A 20,240-nucleotide genomic window follows, 5' to 3' on the forward strand; every position below is an offset into this window, starting at 1 on the left:
CATACTCACATACACACACACAATGGGTCACACCCAGATGCACACGTGCACAATCAGACACCACAAACACCTGCCTCAAGGTGTGGAATGAATGGCACTGCCTCTCCAGCCCACCGAGCCCCCAGGGATGGAGGCCTTGTCTGTCTCCGGGCAGTGTCCCTCCCCTTGAATGTGACATGAGGGCCGACTGAGAGTTCAGGGGGCCAGGGAAGCCCTGAGTTTTCTGGTGGGGCTGAGGCCAGTGTGGGAGCACATGTTTGGGGGTGTCTGCGTGTGTGAGAGGACACCCTCAAACCTCACTGCTGGCCGGGCCTCGTTGCACTGAGGACTGCTTCTGCCCCTCTGGTGGCTACAACCCCAGAACGTTAAGGACTTGGAAAAGAAGCACAATCGTTGGAGAAAAAGGACCCAGAACCAACAGCAGCGTTGGCACGTGGCCTGGCTTGGGCAATTTATATCCCAAGCCAGGCTCCCTGGGGGACAGATTTCTCCCCCTTTCTTTTTTCTTTTTTTTTTTATGGTTGCACAGCTCTGCCCCATGGGGGGCCTTTTTTACACACTGCGAGGCCCAGCTTTCTGGGGGGATTTTTGCACATGTCATGTGGCTCAGCTGGGAGTCACTTAGGTGGAAAACTCCAAATAAAGTGCGGCCTGTCGCAGAGGCTTGGCTGTTTCTTGTGCGAGTGCTTCTGGCCCAGTGACACTAAGTAAGGCCCCAGGGAGGCAGAGGCTGGTTGCCTGTCCCCTGGAGGACTGACCCAGGCCAAGGGGAAGGGCCTGGGGCAGGGGAACATCCCTCTGGGTCATCTATTCGGTCTGAGATGTTGGCAGAATGTTCACAGAAAGAACTAGGAATAGGGGTGGGGGGGAGTTAGGGATGTGGGATTGACGGAGGTGGGAATGAGGGGCGGCCATTAGGGGGGTGGGGGCCATTCTCAGATGCCTGAAGAGTTGGTGGGTGGGAGGGGAAGGTGGACACTGGTTTATTAGACTGCCCTAGGACCACTGGGGGGCTGCTTTCTATTCAGCCTGATTTCAAGGATGTTCTCCAAATAGGACCTTAAAACATGAGCATTGACTCAAACAGGAATGCTCCTCACCCAGCAGGCAGGCAAAACCATAGGCAAACCCAGGACCCTTTACTCCATCCAGGTCCTGGGTCAAATCAGGGTCTTCCTCTTGAACCAGCCTCCAGGCCCACCAGCCTCTCACTAGTCTCCCTGCTGCATCAGCTTCCCTAGACTGGGTCAGCTCCCTCCAACCTGCCCTCCACACTGCAGCCAGAGGGGGTCATATTAAAGGGATTATGGCCCTCTCCAACTCAGGGCCCTTGAGTGCCTCTCTCCTACTCTGGGCACTAACATATATTCTTCCTAACAAGGCGTCCAGGTTCAGCACCCCTACCCATTCATTCCACTGCATCCCAGTCCGACGCTCTATCCACTGCGCCACCACCTGGTCAAACCCATTCATTCCAGAAGCCCCTGAGTCAGACAGTGCTCACTCCCCACTGCACCCTCCAGCTTCAACCCCTCTTCAGTCTCTAGTTTCCTGAGTACCCATGCCACAGTTTGGGCCTCTGCCAGAGAACACCCTCGCCTCTCCACCCTCCTCATCTTCCTCTTCAATGGGAAGCTTTACTGAACCCCTTCTGGAGCAGCCCCCAGCTCCCCCTGGAACATGTCTCTAGTTGCATTTACTACCCTGATCTGTGACCATGTGTCCAGGGGTCAGTCTTCCCCACTAAACTGAGCTCTCTAACCCTGGCAGGTCTGACACAGGTGTAATGAAGGAATAAATGAATGAGCATCTGAGTAGCCAGAGCAGGGCAAAGAAACATTTCACTCAGTTGATTCCCCAACTCTCAGACCCTTCCCTGGACATTTCAGCACATGGTGGTGGGTCAACTCCAAAGCCACCTCTTCACTCGGTAGCCTATCTACCCCCTTGCTCCACTTTAAGTTTCTCTTTTCCTTTCCCCTTCTCTCATTTGCTCTTGATCCTGCCCCCTCAAGACCCCTCCTTCTGTATGTCGGCCCCTCTCCCCGGGATGGTTTTCACTCTCCCCTCCATCCCGAGGGGACTCCTTGAGGACAAAAATCATATTTTTATCAATTTTGTATCCTCAACCTCTTCATGGCCACATTTGATAAATGCCAGCTGAATGAAGGAATGTGTGATGGACGTGATGGGCCCAGCTCCCTGCTTTATCTGACAGACCCACTGCTGGCGGGGCGGGGGGGGGGGGTGTGTGTTCTCTTAAGTACTAAGCACTCGCGGCCATCAAGGGTCAGTTCTGTGCCAGGTAGTCAGGCGCTTCCACACACACCGCTTCTCACTCTGCCCTTCCTCTGCCTCGCCCCACATGGGAGAGTTTTCCTCATGATTTGCTGCCATCGGCTTGTGTATATTGATGTGTTTATGGATATTTAGCCCAGCTGTTCTCCCTCCCTCCAACTGCAGTATGGCCCCTGGTGGAAACCTTGGACTTGCCTGGTCAAGGCACATATGGGAGTTGATGCTTCCTGCTCCTCCCCCTTCTCTCTCTCTCTCCTTCTTTCCCTCTCTCTCCTCTCTGAAAATTGAATAAAGTCTTTAAAACAAAACAAAACAAAAAAATGAAGGAGGAAAGAGTGGACCCTTCCTCTTCGGCATGTTCATCTCATAGAGTTCCCTCAGGAATATTATTCCGGTGCAACCAGCTGCACGGGCCAGAAGCCTGGAGGTTCCGGGATCTCTCTCTCTCTCACTCCCAAACACATGCAATCCAAAAACCAGTTTTGTCCATTCTATCTCGAAATATCTTCGCTTTAGCTCCTTTTCTACATTCCTCACAATCACCACCTGAGCTCTGGCCACCATCAAGTCTAGCCACACAGTTACTCCTCTTGTAGTCTTGCCCCTACACAGCACCATTTCAATGCTGTCTCTAAAACATAAATCTGGTGATGTCATTTTCTTGCTTGAAAGCCTTCAGTGGCTTCAGGATAACTCTGTCCTCAGGATGACTTCCAGACTCTCCTCTTTTTTTTTTTATATAATTAAAAAATGCAAACATGTTGGGAATACAGGGGAGAGGGGATGCATTCGGGGCTACACTAGAATCTATGTAAATACAATAAATTAAAATCAATAAAAAAATGGAGCAGGAACCTACAGATTAAAGGAAATTTAAGAGACACAATACAATGTATGGATTCCATTTGGATAGTCAAAAATTTTTTTCATTGAAATCATGGGAATTTAAACACCGGATATTTGATATTAATGAAATATTGTTAATTTTGTAGGTATAAAATGGTATTGTTGGATTTTTTCCCCTCCAGCTTTATTGAGATAATAGATTGGGTTTTAAAAATCATCTTTTATAGATATAGCTATAGCTTTTTTAGTATGAGAGAAAAAACTTTTAAGGGATATAATGCTTAGTCTCAGTCAAGTTTTCCAATACATTTAAAAATCATAATACCAACATCTATTAAGAACTGAGCCCTAATGGGTACAGACAGTATGAAAATATTAAGCAAGTATATCTGTAGGAACTTTTTCTTGCTGCTAAATCACTTAGGCAAACCACTGTTTGAACAGATTGTGGACACTGTGAAAGGAATCACGCCTTAATAAGTCATTTGACTGAGGAGAAGTGATTGGCCAAAGCTCCATCCTTCAAGACAGGCCAACTTCCAACAAGGTCTCCAGTCTTCTGACTCAAGCTAGTGCTCCCCCTACTCCCAACACAAACATACCCTACTCTGCCTCCTTCAAAGATAAGGAAGGCAAGCAGGTTAGGTGCAGATCTGGAGATGTCAGGGTTCCTGACTACACAAGGGTAATTGAGGCAATGAAGCAAGCTGGGAAATATCAAAACTGTCACTCCAAGCAGAAAAAAAGCAGACAAAAAATAGTCATTCCAAAAATTTTAAGTGAGAGGAGGGGAGAGAGAGACAGATTCCCACATGCGCCCCACCGGGATCCACCTGGCAAACCATCTGGGGCTGATGCTGACCAACGCAGCTATCCTCAGCGCCTGGGGGAAGGGAAGAAAAGCAAATGGTCACTTCTCATGTGTGCCCTGACTGGGGATGGAAGCCCAGACGTCTGCACACCTGGCTGATGCTCTATCCATTGAGAAAAGCAGCCAGGGCTGGTCATTCCAAATTTTAATTGATAGTGAGGAGCTCAGGCGGCTTTAAGTCTGGGGGCTCTAGGAATCTTAGACGGGCTCTCCTTGTAATGTTCACTGCGCCTCTATGGTCTCGGATGTAAGATGGCAGGTAAAACAAGGTTCAGTACATGTATAAGGATAAAGGAGACAGGAGCCCAGAAAAGAGCCAGCTAAGGGGGAGTGTCCAGTCTTGGGGACCACAATGAGGATGAGTGCACGGGGCAACCCTCTGAAAACCAGTCTTGAAGGGAAAAGAGGAAGAAGCAGTTTTGAGAAGAAAAAGGCCCCATCCCCCAAATCTGTGAAGCTGGCCCTGGGCAAGGAGAACCGATGTGATCCAAGGAGCCTCAGAGGGCAGGCAGGGACCAAGCGGGGAGTTGGGTAAGGGACGGCAGAGCAGTGAAGAGCCAGGAAAGAGGACTGAGAGGCAGAAGAAGTTTGCTGCGGTAATCTCAGACTAGCTTAATGCCGGCTCGGGAACCGCGTTCAGTCAACACCAGGAATTACTGATTACCGGAGACAGGCCAATTGCAAACTCAAGTGCTGACAAGGTCCCTGTGAGGCCGAGAAGAAAGAGTTCAGCACAAAGTTGGGCAAACATCCTGCATTTTATGAGTCAGAGACCCTTATCAGAAGTTTATGTTTGAAATTCTCCACTGAGCTACACACTACCCCTGTTGCTATGCTGCGCGCGACCTCCCTAGCGAATAGCTAACTGCCACATCTGCTTCTGTAAAATGCTTGCTCAGCCTAGATAGCCACCCTATAAAAAGGAGTCATTTTAGAAGCTCTGGGTTGCCTGCAGTCCCTGCGCAGGTCTGCAATAAAACTTACAAAATTCACTTTGGGTTTGCTGTGGTCTGTCTTTTGGGATGTAACATCAAGTATCTCCGTTTTCTTCACCTGGGTGGGGGGGAGAGGGCCAGACTCTCCATCTTTTAATGAAAGCACTTATGCTCTCTAGCCACCAAGCCTTTGTACAGGCTGGTCCTCTTTTGTAGATTTGTATCCTCTTTTCTGTCATTTCTATCCCCTTCATCCTGCCTACAACCTTTTGGACCGCCCCCTCTCCCATGGACTAGTTACCTCTGATATGTGCTTCCACATGCTTCTCACGTTTTAGCAATGAACACACTGCTTTGTAATTGCCTGTTCATTCGACTCCACCTCACTAGACAGTCACATCATTAACTTGTTCACCCTTTTATTAATTAAACAATAGGTACTAATTGTTAATTACATGCTTTTCACACGCGATAGAGACTCAGACCTTGCTTTCGGGCGCAAGAACGGTCTTCACCTTTGGAGATTTCAGTATCGGAAGTAGGATCAACACTTTCATTGAATGAACAATCAGAAAGTCTTTTGCTGCTTGGACTTCTGGGAATTGTAGTCTCCGGATTCGAGCCACTCTCGCGCAGGCCGTAAAGATTAAGGCCGTTTTGCTATCAATGCGCATGTCCGGGAAGGCGTGGTGGTAAAACTGCGCATGCCTGAAGGGTGGGGGGGCTGACCCCCGAAAAAACTGTGCACTGTAGAGGTGGGGATTTGGGGATCTGGAGGCGTTGGACTGAGCTGTATACTAGGATGGCGGGGAGAGGGAAGCTAATTGCGGTGATCGGAGACGAGGATACGGTGACTGGCTTCCTCTTGGGCGGCATTGGGGAGCTTAACAAGAACCGCCACCCTAATTTCCTGGTGGTGGAGAAGGATACAACCGTCAATGAGATCGAAGACACTTTCCGGTACAGTAGCCGGCGAGGCCTGAGCGAGACGCTTTGATGCGCGGTGGGAGCGTGGGGAGAAAACGGACAGAAGGCGGGCACGGCGCGGGCCTTCCAGACCCTGGCTGGAGTGTTAGGTCCCGGGCCTCAGCGTCAGGGAAATCGGCCCGCCGGTCCTGTCGGAGCGGAGGCCTCCGCGCTCCAAACTGCCTTTGGGGTCTGTTCGGGTTCGCGAGCTCCCACCTCACATGACCGTGTGTTAGGAAAGGGGAACGGAGCTCGTGACGGGCGCCGCCCTGGGCCCAACTTCCCCCGCCAAGGTTGGGCGTCCAGAGCGCCAGACCCCGGATGCGGCCGGTTTCAGCAACTCTGCAGCGGTTCCCGGTTAACCGGTGGTGCAGGCTGCGGGTATTGTGCGCTCTCGGCCCTTTTGCGAGCTGACCCCCTAGGAACCGCAATCTTAGTGAACACCTAGGCGGCCCGGGGCTTAAGCTTTCTCCTATTTTCGTCTCCCTTAGAGTCTCACGGTCATTCTCTAAGGTCGGGATTACTATTCCCGCTTGTGGGTGAGAAAACTAAAGCTCAAAGAGAGGTGAAGGCACGCACCAAAGTCACGTGACATGGGAGAGACGTGATTAGTGATGTGAACCCAGTCACAAACTTCCCTGCCTCTTAAGCCAGGTCCACAGTCTGCTTGTGCCGCCTTTCCCCAGTCTGTGTTGGAATTGCCCACCGTCCTGAGCGCAGTGTGCAGAATATCAGTACTGTGTCCTGCCTTGTGTAGGCAAGGCCCTACATTCAGGCATTGTCCTGGAGACTAGAATTGAGGATGCCAGCTCCCTGTTCTTTTCCTCGCCCCTTCTCTGCGATCCCTGCAGCCAAGTCTCAGGAGCAAAGCACTCCACCTGTTTCACCCTAAACAGCCCAGCCCTGAGCGGCCAGTTGAGACTAGTTCCTGCTGCCTGGGGTATGATAGGCCCAGAAGAGGGAGGTTGATCTCTGCAGATCTGTAAGCAGTCTGGTAAAGTGACCCAAGTTGTTATTGGAGAAGGACAAATTTTACTTAAAGAACTTGCCATGTTTCCAACCAAAAGGGACCTCAGAGATCAAATCCAACCTACCTTAGTGTCTGGTAGAGTAGGTACTCAGTAACTAGGTTTTTTAAAATTATTAATATTAAACTTACTGGAGTACGTTAGTTAATAACATATAAATTTCTGGTGTAGAATTGCATAATACAACCTAAATAGTTTTAATGGATAACTAAATTAATGAGTGGGTGGGTGATCACAAGAGAGGAGGATCCCAATGCCAGGCTCCCTCTGTGCGGAAAGTGTGATTTCTTTGTTATTGATTTTCCTGTTACTATGCTCTGTTCTTGACTCATGCCAAACTTCCTGATGATCCAGTCCTGCCCTCACCAGCATTGACCTTGAGGCCTTTAGTGGTCTCAACAGCCCTCTTAAAAAAAACCCAAAAATTTGTTTTCCTTTGAAAACTTAATGTGTTTATGTGGTTTGCAAATTAACACTTAAAAGGTACACACATTAAGAAGTCTCACTCCTGCCTGGCCTGTGGTGGTGCAGTGGATAAAGTGTTGACCTGGAATGCTGAGGTCCCAGATTTGAAACCCAGGACTTGCCAGGTCAATGCACATATGACAAGCAACCAATGAACAACTAAAATGAAGCAACCATGAGTTGATACTCCTTGCTCCACCCCAACCTGTGTACATAAAATCTTTTTTTTTTTTTTTTCCATTTTTCTGAAGCTGGAAACAGGGAGAGACAGTCAGACAGACTCCCGCATGCACCCGACCGGGATCCACCCGGCACGCCCACCAGGGGCGACGCTCTGCCCACCAGGGGGCGATGCTCTGCCCATCCTGGGCGTCGCCATGTTGCGACCAGAGCCACTCTAGCGCCTGGGGCAGAGGCCACAGAGCCATCCCCAGCGCCCGGGCCATCTTTGCTCCAATGGAGCCTTGGCTGCGGGAGGGGAAGAGAGAGACAGAGAGGAAAGCGCGGCGGAGGGGTGGAGAAGCAAATGGGCGCTTCTCCTGTGTGCCCTGGCCGGGAATCAAACCCGGGTCCTCCGCACGCTAGGCCGACGCTCTACCGCTGAGCCAACCGGCCAGGGCTAAAATCTTTTAAAAAAAAAGTCTCACTCCTATTCCTGTCTTCTTTTACCTCATTACCTCCCTCCCCCACCTCTGTCAATACCCACTTACCTTCTTTCTGAATTTTTTTTTTTTTTTTTTTTTACACACACAGAGAGGGGGACAGATAGGGACAGACATACAGGAATGGAGAGAGATGAGAAGCATCAATCATCAGTTTTTCGTAGCGACACCGTAGTTCATTGATTGCTTTCTCATATGTGCCTTGACTGTGGGCCTTCAGCAGACCGAATAACCCCTTGCTCGGGCCAGCGACCTTGGGTCCAAGCTGGTGAGTTTTGCTCAAACCAGATGAGCCCACGCTCAAACTGGCGACCTCAGGGTCTCGAACCTGGGTCCTCCGCATCCCAGTCCAATACTCTATCCACTGCGCGATTTTTCTTTTTTATTAACTTTTTTTTTTTTTTTTTTTTTTTTTTACAGAGACAGAGTCAGAGAGAGGGATAGATAGGGACAGACAGGAACAGAGAGAGATGAGAAGCATCAATGCATCAATCATCAGTTTTTTGTTGCGACGCCTTAGTTGTTCATTGATTGCTTTCTCATATGTTCCTTGACTATGGGCCTTCAGCAGACTGAGTAACCCCTTGCTCAAGCCAGCGACCTTGGGTCCAAGCTGGTGAGCTTTGCTCAAACCAGCTGAGCCCGCGCTCAAGCTGGCGACCTCGAAGTCTCAAACCTGGGTCCTCCTCATCCCAGTCCGATGCTCTATCCACTGCACCACTGCCTGGTCAGGCTATTAACATTTTTTTTCTTTTCTTTTTTCGGGGGGTTTTTTTTTTGGTTTGTTTGGGGGTTTTTTGTTATTTTTCCAAAGTTGGAAACGGGAAGGCAGTCAGACAGACTCCCGCATGCGCCCGACCGGGATCCACCGGGCATGCCCACCAGGGGGCGATGTTCTGCCCATTTGGGGCGTTGCTCTGTTGCAACCAGAGCCATTCTAGTGCCTGAGGCAGAGGCCATAGAGCCACCCCCAGTGCCTGGGCCAACTTTGCTCCAATGGAGCCCTGGCTGCGGGAGGGGAAGAGAGAGACAGAGAGGAAGGAGAGGGGGAGGGGTGGAGAAGCAGATGGGCGCTTCTCCTGTGTGCCCTGGCCAGGAATCGAACCCGGGACTCCTGCACGCCAGGCCAATGCTCTACCACTGAGCCAACTGGCCAGGGCCTATTAACATTTTTTAAATTTATTGATTTTAGAGAGAGAGGAAAGGGAAGAGAGAGATAAATAACAATTTGTTGTTTCACTTACTTATGCATTCATTGTATGTGCCCTGATGGAGGAGTAAACCTGCAACTTTAGCATATCAGGATGATGCTAAAACCCAGTGGTTTTCAACCACTGGGCTGCAGACGACCAGTGCCAGATTGAATGCTGGCCTGCAAAAGAGTTATCCACTCTTATGTGGGCATGAAATTTCTGGCAGTCCGGCACCAACCCACAGACCAGCAGTTGAAAAACACTGTGCTAACCAACTGATCTACCCAGCCACGGCCTTTCCACGTTTTATTCATGCAGATGCAAAAGGACAGACATCTATTATCCTCTTCCTTTCTTACATAAAGGCAGCACATGGAGTGCACTGGTATGTATCCTAATCTGCATTACCAATGCACTTCTAAATGGGGAAGGTATAAGCCAATTCTGGCCACAATGGCCCTTAGCTTCTGAATTAAATTGATTCTGGAAAGGAAGAGTTTAGTGTAGCAACCTTTACCCTTGTCTTCTGGGCCCTCATGGTGAAGCCCATTCCCCCTGCAGCCCAAACTACCAACTCAGAGTGGGCTGTCCCAAACTCCCTTCTCATCTCTCCCAACAGGCAGTTTCTAAACCGGGACGACATTGGCATCATCCTCATCAACCAGTACATTGCAGAGATGGTGCGGCATGCACTTGACGCCCACCAGCGCTCCATTCCCGCCGTTCTTGAGATCCCATCCAAAGAGCACCCCTATGATGCCGCCAAGGACTCCATCTTGCGCAGGGCCAAGGGCATGTTCACGGCCGAAGACCTACGCTAAGGGATTCCCCACAGCCCTGCCGCCTCTCTCAGGCTTGCCGTCAGCCCCCTCCTAAGTTCTGAGCCTCTAATTTCCAATTCCATGCCCATTCTCACTCCACTGAGAGGCTAGATGCGGTGCCTCCCTGTTGCTGGGGCTCTGTCATTTTCACCAAGGCTGGTTAGGGAACAGGAAGCCTGATTGTCTTCTCTCTCCAGTACCTCCTCCCTGAGCTGTTACACAGTGTCATTGTTGATGTTAAATTAAAATAAAGTTCTTAACTTCTCTCCAGACTGAGCCTGGGTGCTAGAAGGGACACGTGTAGGATGAGGCTGTCAGAGGGATTAGATGGGCAGGGCTGGAAAAGGTTTTGCCAAAGATCCAGGCATAGAGGAGCTGGACAAGGGAGACTGGGCCAGGAGGCCATAACTCAAGGACTGGTTATTAAAAAAACATGACCAGCCCTGGTAGAGAGGTATAGGAGGAGGCTTGCACACAGGCCCCTGGTTCCCCCCACTTCAGTCTATTGGCTGTGGAGGACCTGACTGCAGGGGATGGAAGAAGAAAGCACTAGAAGCCTGTGGTACTAGACAGGGCCTGGGTCCTACAGAAGATTTGGGGATCAAGGCTCTTAGCCAGTGGGCCTGGCCTGAGGCTGCATGTGAGGTCTGCTGAGGGCATGGCAAGTAGAACCCTGGCCCTGTGTGAGGTGAGGCTTGGTTGCCTGGTGACTGTCCCTGGGTAGTCACCTGCTGTCAGAAGGACTGCTTGCTGTGCTCACCCCTCAGCTGCAGCCACCCCAGCACTTCTTACCACCATGGCACGGCAACTCAACATGGATACAGTGCGGCAGAACTTCTGGAAGGAAGAGTTTCTGAGGGAGAAGATGCTGCGCTGTGAATGGCACCGCAAGTATGGGGCGATGGTGAAGGCCAAGCAGAAGGCTAAAGCGTCTGCCCGTTTACCTCCCAAACTGCCCACTCTATACCCCAAAGCCCCACCCTCACCCCCACCTGCCCCCAAAGAAGTCCCTTCCAGGGTCCCCAGCCCTGCCCCGGAGGCTCCTATACAGTCAGAAATGTACCCAGTGCTGCCTGCCATTCGGGCCCTGCTGTATGAAGGCATCTCCCACGACTCCCAGGGGCGCTACCGCTACCTCAACACCCGGAAACTGGATGTGCCGGAGAAGCGCTACCTCTTCCCCATCACCACCAACTTCACGTATGGCTGGCAGCTGGGTGAGCACCAACCTCCTGGAAACTACTCCCCGCACAGAGGCACCCGCCATGAGCCAAGCAGTGTGCTGGGCATGAGGCACAGGAGACACAGGGTCACTCCTTTGAGGGCACCCACAAAAGCAAGGAAATGTCTGGGAGGGAGAAGTTCCACCATGAGATTAGGGAGTGATGGGATGGTGGTAGGGTTATGTGTTGCATTAGGTGAGATTGTCAGGAAATGCTCGATCTAAAGGCATTTAGAACCTAAAGACTAAGAGCTAAATGATAAGGAGGAGTTCCAGATTTATTGAAGTAAATGGGGGGTTTTAAGCAGGTGAGTACACTGATTTACTTTTTTTATAAATCACCCTGACTTCTGCATGCAGGATCCTGCCCAGGGGAAAGCGTAAACTGCCAGAGGAGTTGGGTAGCTACTTTGAGTTTTCCTGACAAGAGATGATAGCTTGGGCCAGGGTGGTCAGCAGAGCAGAAGGAGATTCAGGATCTGTTTTGGAGGAAGAATCAATGGAACTTTTTGAGGGATTGAATGAGAAAAGGGGAAAAAATGCACTGATGATATCTAGGTGTTTGGCTGGAGCAGCTGTGTCAAGAGCAGGGCCGGTGGCGGAAAGTGGTGGTGGGAGTGAAGACAGGTCAGCACCGGCCATGTGCTGGGGGCATCAGACGGCTGTGTGTCGTTCTGGAGTGAGGTCAGACTAAAGATGCATATGTGGGGCCATCAGAAATAGGTGCTCTTTAAGATGGGGTAAGCTCACCCTGGGAGATCCAGATTCTGGAGCCTGACAGGAGGAGAGGCAGGGGTCACAGAGGTATAGGGAGATGGTGTCTGGACTGAGTCCACTTTTTCTGTGAAGCTGAGTCAGGTCATCAGTTGGGAGGGGGAGAAGCAGAGGCAGTGGTGTAGTTTGAGATGGGGAGTTAAGGTGTGGGTACAGAATTGCTGGGTGATGCCTAGTGTCCCTTCGCTCTCTGTCATGTGAACTACTTGGGTTTCAAGTAAACTACTCAGTCGTGTATCTTTCTCCAGCTGCTGGAGGGCCTGTGCAGAACAGGTGGAGGGTTGGAGATATACACAGTTTGAAAGTTTGTCTAAAAAGTTCCCCCGCTTTTCCCAGGGCCCTAAAAGGGAAGTAAAGGGAGCAATTTCCAAACAAAGCAGGAATTAGAAAAAAGCCCCAGCTGTCACAGAGAAATCTAGCTTTGTCCCTTAGTGTCCTGCCGCCCTCTCCTTGAAGATCCTGAGGCTGGGGGCAATGATGGCATTGATCCAGGCACCCAACCCACTCCCTGTTTTCCCATAGCCCCCAATCCTCAGAAGCACTTTATTCACGCTTACAAAGTGGATACAATGCGGTCAGATTCCTAGGGCTGGTAGGCCAGGCTGGCATGTTCTGCGAGTTCCTTTCCCAGGAGCCCATTCCTGGCCTCTGACATCTTTTCCCAGGCCCCACAGTGAAGCAAGAACTGGTCTCCTGCAAGATGTGCCGCATTGAATCCTTCTTCCGAAAGAATGGCGCCTTCGCACCCCTTGACCCCCGGGACGTGGCCCTCTGAACTAGGGCCAGGCAGTGTGCTTAGGAGTGGGAAGAAGCCGCTGTGTGTGTGTGTGTGTGACTGGCTCTCCCAGGCCTCGAGGCTTCGTTCTGGGCTTTTCTGAAACTACCTCTGCTCTGCAGGTTGCCCTCTTGTTTTTCCTTAGTCATCCCTTTGAAGATTCCGCAGCGGTTAGTGGGCTAGGACCCATGAGCGCTACCCCGGGGCGCAGCCTCCTCAGCGCCAGGGGGGCACAGTAGCTGCTGGAAGTTCTGGGTGTTCCTGGGGAGACAGTGGCCCATTATCCCACATGCCAGGGACAGGGGACCGCTACCACACCACAAGCCTCTCCCCCAGCCCCCTCACCTGGCTCCTAGGGCCTGCAGCCGCCCAGTCCTCTCCCGGTGCACCTGTTCCAGCTGCTCTCGCAGGGCGCGCCGCTGCCCCTCCGCGTCCTCCTGGGCGGTGCCGAGCGCTCAGTGCCCTTGTATCCAAGCCCGCGGCTCGACGGAGCCAGCACAGGACAGCCCAGGGACAGACTCTCCCTACCCTGTCCCTACCCCGTCCCTACCCCCAACCCCATGAGTGTCAATGTAAGTGCCTGGGCGTGCACTTCCAAGGGGCCCAGGTGCCGCCCAGCTCGACCCCCGCCCCCCTGCCCCCTGCCCCCTGCCCCCTTCTCCTGGGGGCTCTTGCCTGTGGCAGCAGCTGAGCTGGGCTGGGCGGGGGCCCCAGGGGGTGCACGCGGCAGTGGCGGTTCCTGGCGATGCGGAGGCCTTCCAGGACCTGGGGGAGAGAGCTGTCAGCGGCTGGTGGCCGCCTGCCATGCCCGGCCCGCCAGCGGGCCCGCTGGTAGGGGGACGCACCCGGAGTCGCTGCTGCTCACGGTCCTGCCGGCGCCGGTCCCTGGCTGCGCGGTGCAGCTCCAGCAGCCGCTGCAGGGCCGCCTTCTGCTGCGCTGCGCTCACAACCGCCGGTGCTTCTGCCCTGCCCGGGGGCCTGGACCATGCGGTCTTGGGGGCCCCAGCAGCGCCCCTCCGCTCTTCGAGGGAGCCTGGGAACGTCACGGAGCCGCCCGGCTGGAGCCCCCTCTCACCCACTTGCTGCTCCGCGGGGCAACGGCCCCCTCCCGGATCCTGCAGCCCAGGGTGCCCTGGGAGAGCTGTAGGGTGCTCCCGCGGCTCAGAGGTACCCGGGACCGCTAGCATCCCTGCTCCTGGGCCTGTCAGGTGTGGCCGGGCCAGGGGCCCAAGGGGAGCCAGCTCCCCCTCTCGGCCAGTCCCCTGCTCTCCCACGGCCAGGGCTGCCTCTCCTCTCTGGATGTAGGCCTTGTCCTGTATTTGCTGGGTGCTCCTTCCCTGGGGGCCTGGGCTTTCCGTTCCCCCAGGCGGCGGCCTCTGTTCACCCAGAGACCTGCAGAAGTCTCCTGCAACTCCCTGGGAGCTGCCTTCCTCCTGGGGCTGTGTAGGTGCCTCTCCCTGAGCCACCTCCCAGGCTTGTGAGATCCAGCCTGGGCCTCCAGAAGACTGAAGGATGTTCACTTCCCCACCCTGAGGGGTCTCCTTTCTCAGGCACTCGGGGCGATTTTCTTTTTGGTCCGAAAAAGCATCTTTGTTCTCAACCAGAGGCATCTCCCACCCTGGAACCCCAGACACCTCTCCTAGAGCCTGAGTAGCCTCCCTACTCAGCCCGGGGTTTGTCTTCTCTCTTTGACTTTGAGGACTTTCTTCGTTCTCCCGCTGCAGGGCTTCCCCTCCCTGACCCCGAGGGTCCTCATCTCTCTGACTCTGAGGAATCTTAATTCCCAGAAGTTTCTGAAGTTCTGCTCTGTCCTGGCCCAAGCTCCAGCCCAGCCCCAGGAGGGGGTCCTGGGGTTCTGGCAGGCCCTGGGGAGGCAGGCCCGATGGCCCCAGGGCTTCCTGAATGACCCTCCTCCTCTGTAGGCTCCCAGATGACAGTGAAAGGTGCCTCTGGGTCGTGGGCTCTGCCTGGCCCCTCTCTTCCTCCTGGACCAGGTTGTGGAAGGGAAGAGCACTTTGTCTCAGGCTTGTGAGGAACTCCGTGTGCCAGGGCCACTTCCCCGGGGGAGCCTGGAGACCCCAGTGGCTGCCCCAGTGGACCTCACTTCCCTTATGGCCCTTGCCCGATTCCTAAATTTGTTAAACCCATGTTATGTGGCATAAAAGGTGCTTCAGTAATGATCTCTCCTTCCACATGGTTGTAGAAGGTGGCCCCGCCTCACCCCAACAGCCTCCTGCAGAGCAGACCCTACCCCCATGGTCCTCAATCTGAGAGGGCCGGTGCCCAGGACCCTTCATCTCTTTCACCTTGAACTCTGAGTTTTCTGGCTCTCCAAAGCTACCACTGGTGGTGGGGTCCAGCTCTTGCAAGCAACCTGAGGGAGAAAGATTGATGTAAGGAGCCCTCCGCTCAGGTCCCAGCCCCTCACTCACATTCCACCTGAGCTGGAACCAAAAAGCCTGGGAATCCCCGGCAGATAAGGGGAGCGAGTGCCCAAAGAGCAGGTGTTTAAACTTCAGGGTTGTCACAGTTCACTGTTCTACCTTTATTTACACAGCCTAACTTGTGGCTGCTCGTCAGGTTTGCCTGCCTACAGCTGGCCCCATCCCCCTCATCCTCCCCGCCAAGGTAGACCATCTCATGGGAACCTGCAGGTCCTCTTCCTTCACTACAGGATGCCCTGGAGCAGGAAGAGCCTCATAAGGACATCCCCACTTTGTCCTGATGGGCCCATCCAGGCCCATAAGGAAACCCACTGCATGTATCTTACTTTTCTATTATTAAGGGAAATCCTCTTTTAGCTCTTTCCTGGTTTCTGACAGCAACATCAAATGAAATTCAGGAAGTGAAACTTTAGGCTGGAGCCAAAACTGCAAGTCTTCATAATTAACAAAAGGAATCTAAAAAAGGAGATGAAATGTCTCTGCTCCCTTGCAGCTGTGGAGGGAAGGAAGTCGCTCAGCATCCATAAAACTAGATAGGAGAACTTGATTTTATAAGGTCTTAAATTGAGAACTTTCACCAGAACATCCCATCTTTATGCAATATGGATGTGGGAATATTCATAACTAACCAAACGAGAATGTTCCCTGTGAAAATAAATCTGTCTTTTGAAGAGTTTCTGAACAAAGGGGTCTGATAAGATTCCAATGCCTTTAGAAATTATTGCCATGAACTGTGAAAATAACCTCCAAGCCCCTCCCTCTGGTGTGTTGTCTTACTAAATTGTCTATTTCTCTGGTAATAATGTTGTAATTGGTATCTCTGTATTCTCAAGAAATACTATACCTGTAAAAATTTCTCTATCAATCAGAAAATCATTGCCACTTTCTTCCTCTCTTATGTGCACCATGAAACAATTAAAAGCTTATGGCTTTGCTGGGTTTGTTATTTAACAAATCCTTCGAGTGTCCGTTTTGTTTATTTAACAGGCCAAGGGCTCACAGCATCTATCCCACTGGATTCTAATCGCCTGTTTATGGTCACCCTCTCACTAGGCTGTGGTCTCCTCAGAGATGAGGACCAAGTGACAAGGCCGAGACTCTTGTGCTCAGTATATCCCCGGTGCCTAGCGCAGTCTGATAAGTGGGCTGCTCCATCCCCTCCTCACCGAACAGCCATGGACAGGCATTCTCTGCCCCTCTCCTGTGAGCCCCAACTTAGCTTAGAGTCCTCCTGGATATAGCATCTGAGACAGCTAGTACCAATCAAGGGGAATTGGCACATAAAATAAAACCTTGGTGTCCTTGGGGGCCCTGACACCCAATAAAAAGAAAATGAGATGAAGAATGAGTAAGGAGTGGGCTGGAATCCTGGGACTCAGGGTGAGGACTTCCCTGCCTCCTCCCAATCTAATCTGGCCACCATGGCCTAGGGGCTCCTGCTGTCCTGGCTGCCAACCCCTCCTGTCAACCTACCAGGTGTGGGCTCTGCAGGCTCACCAGGGCTCTCCCACCTCAGGTCCGCATCATTCCCGGCTTCCCCCAGATCTGGGGCCTGTCCCCTGCCGGAGTACAAAATCTGCCTCAAGCCCACCTCTTGCACCTGGGCTCTGAAAGGGAGGCGGGGCAGCCTACCTGCCAGTCTCCCCTTCCCCAGCAGGCTGCTGAGCCTTCCCACCCCTACATCGAGTTCAATCCAGGGTGGCCTGCCCGGCCCCTCACCCGCCCCTGGACCCTGGGAGCTTGACCAGGGGCTGTAAGGCGACCATATGGGTGCAGCTGAGTGAGAGCTGGTGGAGGAACCTGGTGCATGAGGAGAGGGCTCAGGGCAGGGCTGTGGGAGGAGACCAGGAAAGGGGTCCGTGTTCTGTCACTTTGTGTGGCAACATGGAGTACACAGGTTCCCTCGGAGAAAGACTCACCCTTCCAAGGACTGATGGTTCTGGCTCAGGGTGTCCCCGGTCTGGGGCGATGAGCAGAACCTAGAACTCTGGAAGGGGTGTAGGGGGGTAGCCTAGTCCCAGGGCACTGGTGTGGTAGGCAGCCTCTAAAACAGCCCCCAGAGACTCCTCTTCCTTGGGTCACCCCCGCCCCTTCCCCTCCGGGTGAAGGAGCTTGGAAAGGGGTCCCTCCTGCCCAGTCAAGCTTTCAGATGAACCACCAGTGTTGGCTGGAGACTTCACTCGACACCCTCCTGATACAGCTGAGGATGCCTTGGCCCAGAGGTGGCTTCCAACCTGCCCAAAGTGGCTCAGAGGTTGATGGCTAAACTGGACTAGAGGCACAGTCCTAGTTCCCGGTCACCAGAGCACCCTTCTTCCTAGAGGGGTCGGCCAGCCCAGCCCTGGAGAGAGAGGCCTGCGGCTGGGGCTGCTCAGTACTGCATCTCAGAGGCACCGTGGGCATCAGTGCCTCTGCCCCAGGGCCCTACCAGACCTGCTTCCCTCCCACACTGCAGCCATGTCTAAAGACTTCTAACCACCACCATGCACTTGGTTTGACCAAAGTCATTAACTATGGAATGCTAATGGCCTGCACAGAATGAGCAGGACCTGTGCTCCAGGCATCACGTAAACCCTTTACATGGATGAGTCCACTGGTCCTCCCAGCAGCCCTCTGAGAAAGATGCTCCCTTCCCCATTTGCTAGCTGAGGCAATAGACTTACAGCCCCCATAGAACGTCTGAACCAAGATCTGAACCAGATCCATCTGTCTGCAGAGCCTGCACTGCTTCCACTTCCCTTACCACTACGATTGCCCCCCAAGTCACACTGACCCCCGCCCCTGGCCTGCTCACCCTGCTTATCAGCTGCTCGGAGTCTCCGCCCGTCCTAGTGTGGGGCTCATTGCGCTGGCTCCACACACTGTTGGCCTGGTCCCTCAGGGCACAGAACTGGGCCCGGGGAGGCCAGAAGAGCCCCAGCCCTGCCCCCGTTAGCAGCTCCAAGTCCCACAGGAGCTGCCGAGAGATGAACCAGGACGTGAAGGGCTGCCCATCCTACCCTGTGCCATGACCCCAGCCTGCCCCTACCTGTTCCTGGGCCCTCCGGCTCCGCTCCATCGCCAGCAGCACGGTGGGCAGCTCCAGGCCCGAGGGAGAGGCCGGGCCCTCTTGCACCTGGGGATGCAAGGTTGGGTCAGAAATCCTCTTTGCACACACAGAGATTGTCCCCTCGGAGATAGTGCCCTGCCTCCCTCACCTGCCGAAGTGCAGCCTGGAGCTGGCCCAGGCCTGCAGGGCACTGGAAGAGGCGCTGGTACAAAGCCAAGGCCTGTTTGGGGCTACAAGGGAGCCCTAGGCCCCCAGGTGTGGCTGCCTGCGCCATGGGGTAGGAGTCTCGAACAGATGTCCCTTTTCCCTTCCCTGTGCCACTGGAGCCTGAAGAGAGGAGGAGCAGGACCTGCACACGGGAGCAAGGAGACAAAGCTCCTGAGCTCAATAATGCAGGACCCTGCCATCTGAGCCACAGCCTGGACCGCAGCCAAGTCAGAGAGATTCTGGCCCGATGCTGAAAGGTGTCTTGGTCATGGAGGTGGCAGTGTAAGATGAGTGTGATCCTGTATGAGAGATATGTGTATGCATTTGTTTGTAATCCCAAATGAGTTTTACATCCGCATACATACAGATATGAAGCTGCATTATATAGGCATCTAGTATGATCAACATGGGTAGCAGCAACCAAGAGCTGACTATATGCCAGGACACCAATGCTCCATACATGTGACCCTTCCTCATGGCAACTTGGTGAAGGAGGCGCTATCACTCTCATCCCCATTTTATAGATCAGAAGACTGGACCCGGAACATAAGCTACCCTAACATGTGATATTGTCTGTCTCCTCTGGGGATGGATGGCTGGGACAAATAAGCCCTGGGAAAACATGGTCCCTGAATGTGAGCCATCACAGGCAGGACGATGGCGACAGTCAGGACAATGGCAAGTGCTTCCCTACTACTGGCTTCAAGTAGTCCCCACGCAGAACGCTGTTGTAGGTCATTCTGTTTATTCCTTGCAATACATCAGATGAAGACACAGTTTGTGTAAGTCAGTGGTTTTCAACGCTTTTACACTTAGGTACCAGTGAAAATAGAATTATTTGGGGGACCGCTGAGGCAGAAATCACCCTGAGCATAAGCAAATTCAACTAAGATCATTTGGGTCTATAATCTTCATACAACAGCAGGTTGGTTAACTCTTTTGTGGATCAGCACAAAATTCCTGGTGGACTGGTCTATGGACCAACGGTTCAAAAACACTGTTCTAAGTTATAACTAAGGGGGCGGAGGGATAAACACACGAGATGATCTATAATCTTCGTGGTTTCTGTTGCCATGAGCAGATTTGCCTGCCTGCTGCTTTGTGACCTCCACTAGAGGAGGGGGCCCCAGAGAGCAGCCTCGGCAGAAGTGGGCTGAGTAAGCAAGCAGGTGATGTCAATTCAGCCCAACACCCTCCTCACTCCTATTGAAATATTAGGGACCCAGCAATGAGAATAGGATCCCCCTTGATCTTTTAACAAAGCTCCTTAACACACCCATGTCACATAGCCAGAAAGTGGCAGAGAGAACTCAAAGTAGAGTTCACTTAAAAAAGATAGTTTCCGCCTGACCAGGTGGTGGCGCAGTGGATAGAGCGTCAGACTGGGATGTGAAGGACCCAGGTTCGAGACCCTGAGGTCGCCAGCTTGAGTGCGGGCTGATCGGGTTTGAGCAAGGCTCACCAGCTTGAGCCCAAAGTCACTGGCTCAAGCAAGGGGTTACTTGGTTTGCTGTAGCCCCCTGGTCAAGGCACATATGAGAAAGCAATCAATGAACAACTAAGGAGCCACAACGAAGAATTGGTGTTTCTCATCTCTCTCCCTTCCTGTCTGTCTGTCCCTATCTATCCCTCTGTCTGACTCTCCCTGTCTCTGCCACACAAAAAAATACAAATAAAAATTTAA

The 20,240-nt window shown here is 52.7% G+C and overlaps 3 protein-coding genes across 3 annotated transcripts; 2 read left to right on the forward strand and 1 right to left on the reverse strand.

Moving 5' to 3' along the window:
- The first annotated feature begins 5,654 nt into the window (after window positions 1-5,654).
- Window positions 5,655-10,355, forward strand: ATP6V1F (ATPase H+ transporting V1 subunit F). Its single transcript, XM_066262258.1, has 2 exons — window positions 5,655-5,910; window positions 9,884-10,355. Exons 1-2 carry the CDS (start codon window positions 5,753-5,755, stop codon window positions 10,083-10,085), a joined length of 360 nt encoding a protein of 119 aa, XP_066118355.1. The 5' UTR covers window positions 5,655-5,752; the 3' UTR covers window positions 10,086-10,355.
- A 129-nt stretch (window positions 10,356-10,484) lies between these two features.
- On the forward strand, window positions 10,485-12,856 carry SPMIP1 (sperm microtubule inner protein 1). The gene is made up of 2 exons (XM_066262257.1): window positions 10,485-11,302; window positions 12,747-12,856. The coding sequence occupies exons 1-2, from the start codon at window positions 10,882-10,884 to the stop codon at window positions 12,854-12,856; spliced, it is 531 nt and encodes a 176-aa protein (XP_066118354.1). The 5' UTR covers window positions 10,485-10,881.
- A 145-nt stretch (window positions 12,857-13,001) lies between these two features.
- On the reverse strand, window positions 13,002-16,205 carry LOC136326395 (collagen alpha-1(III) chain-like). The gene is made up of 4 exons (XM_066262256.1): window positions 13,702-16,205; window positions 13,532-13,621; window positions 13,202-13,293; window positions 13,002-13,117 (listed from the first exon to the last, which is right to left on the reverse strand). The coding sequence occupies exons 1-4, from the start codon at window positions 14,464-14,466 to the stop codon at window positions 13,036-13,038; spliced, it is 1,029 nt and encodes a 342-aa protein (XP_066118353.1). The 5' UTR covers window positions 14,467-16,205; the 3' UTR covers window positions 13,002-13,035.
- Between the last annotated feature and the right edge of the window lie 4,035 nt (window positions 16,206-20,240).

Source organism: Saccopteryx bilineata, chromosome 2 (assembly GCF_036850765.1).
Source record: "Saccopteryx bilineata isolate mSacBil1 chromosome 2, mSacBil1_pri_phased_curated, whole genome shotgun sequence".
Lineage (NCBI taxonomy): Eukaryota > Metazoa > Chordata > Mammalia > Chiroptera > Emballonuridae > Saccopteryx > Saccopteryx bilineata.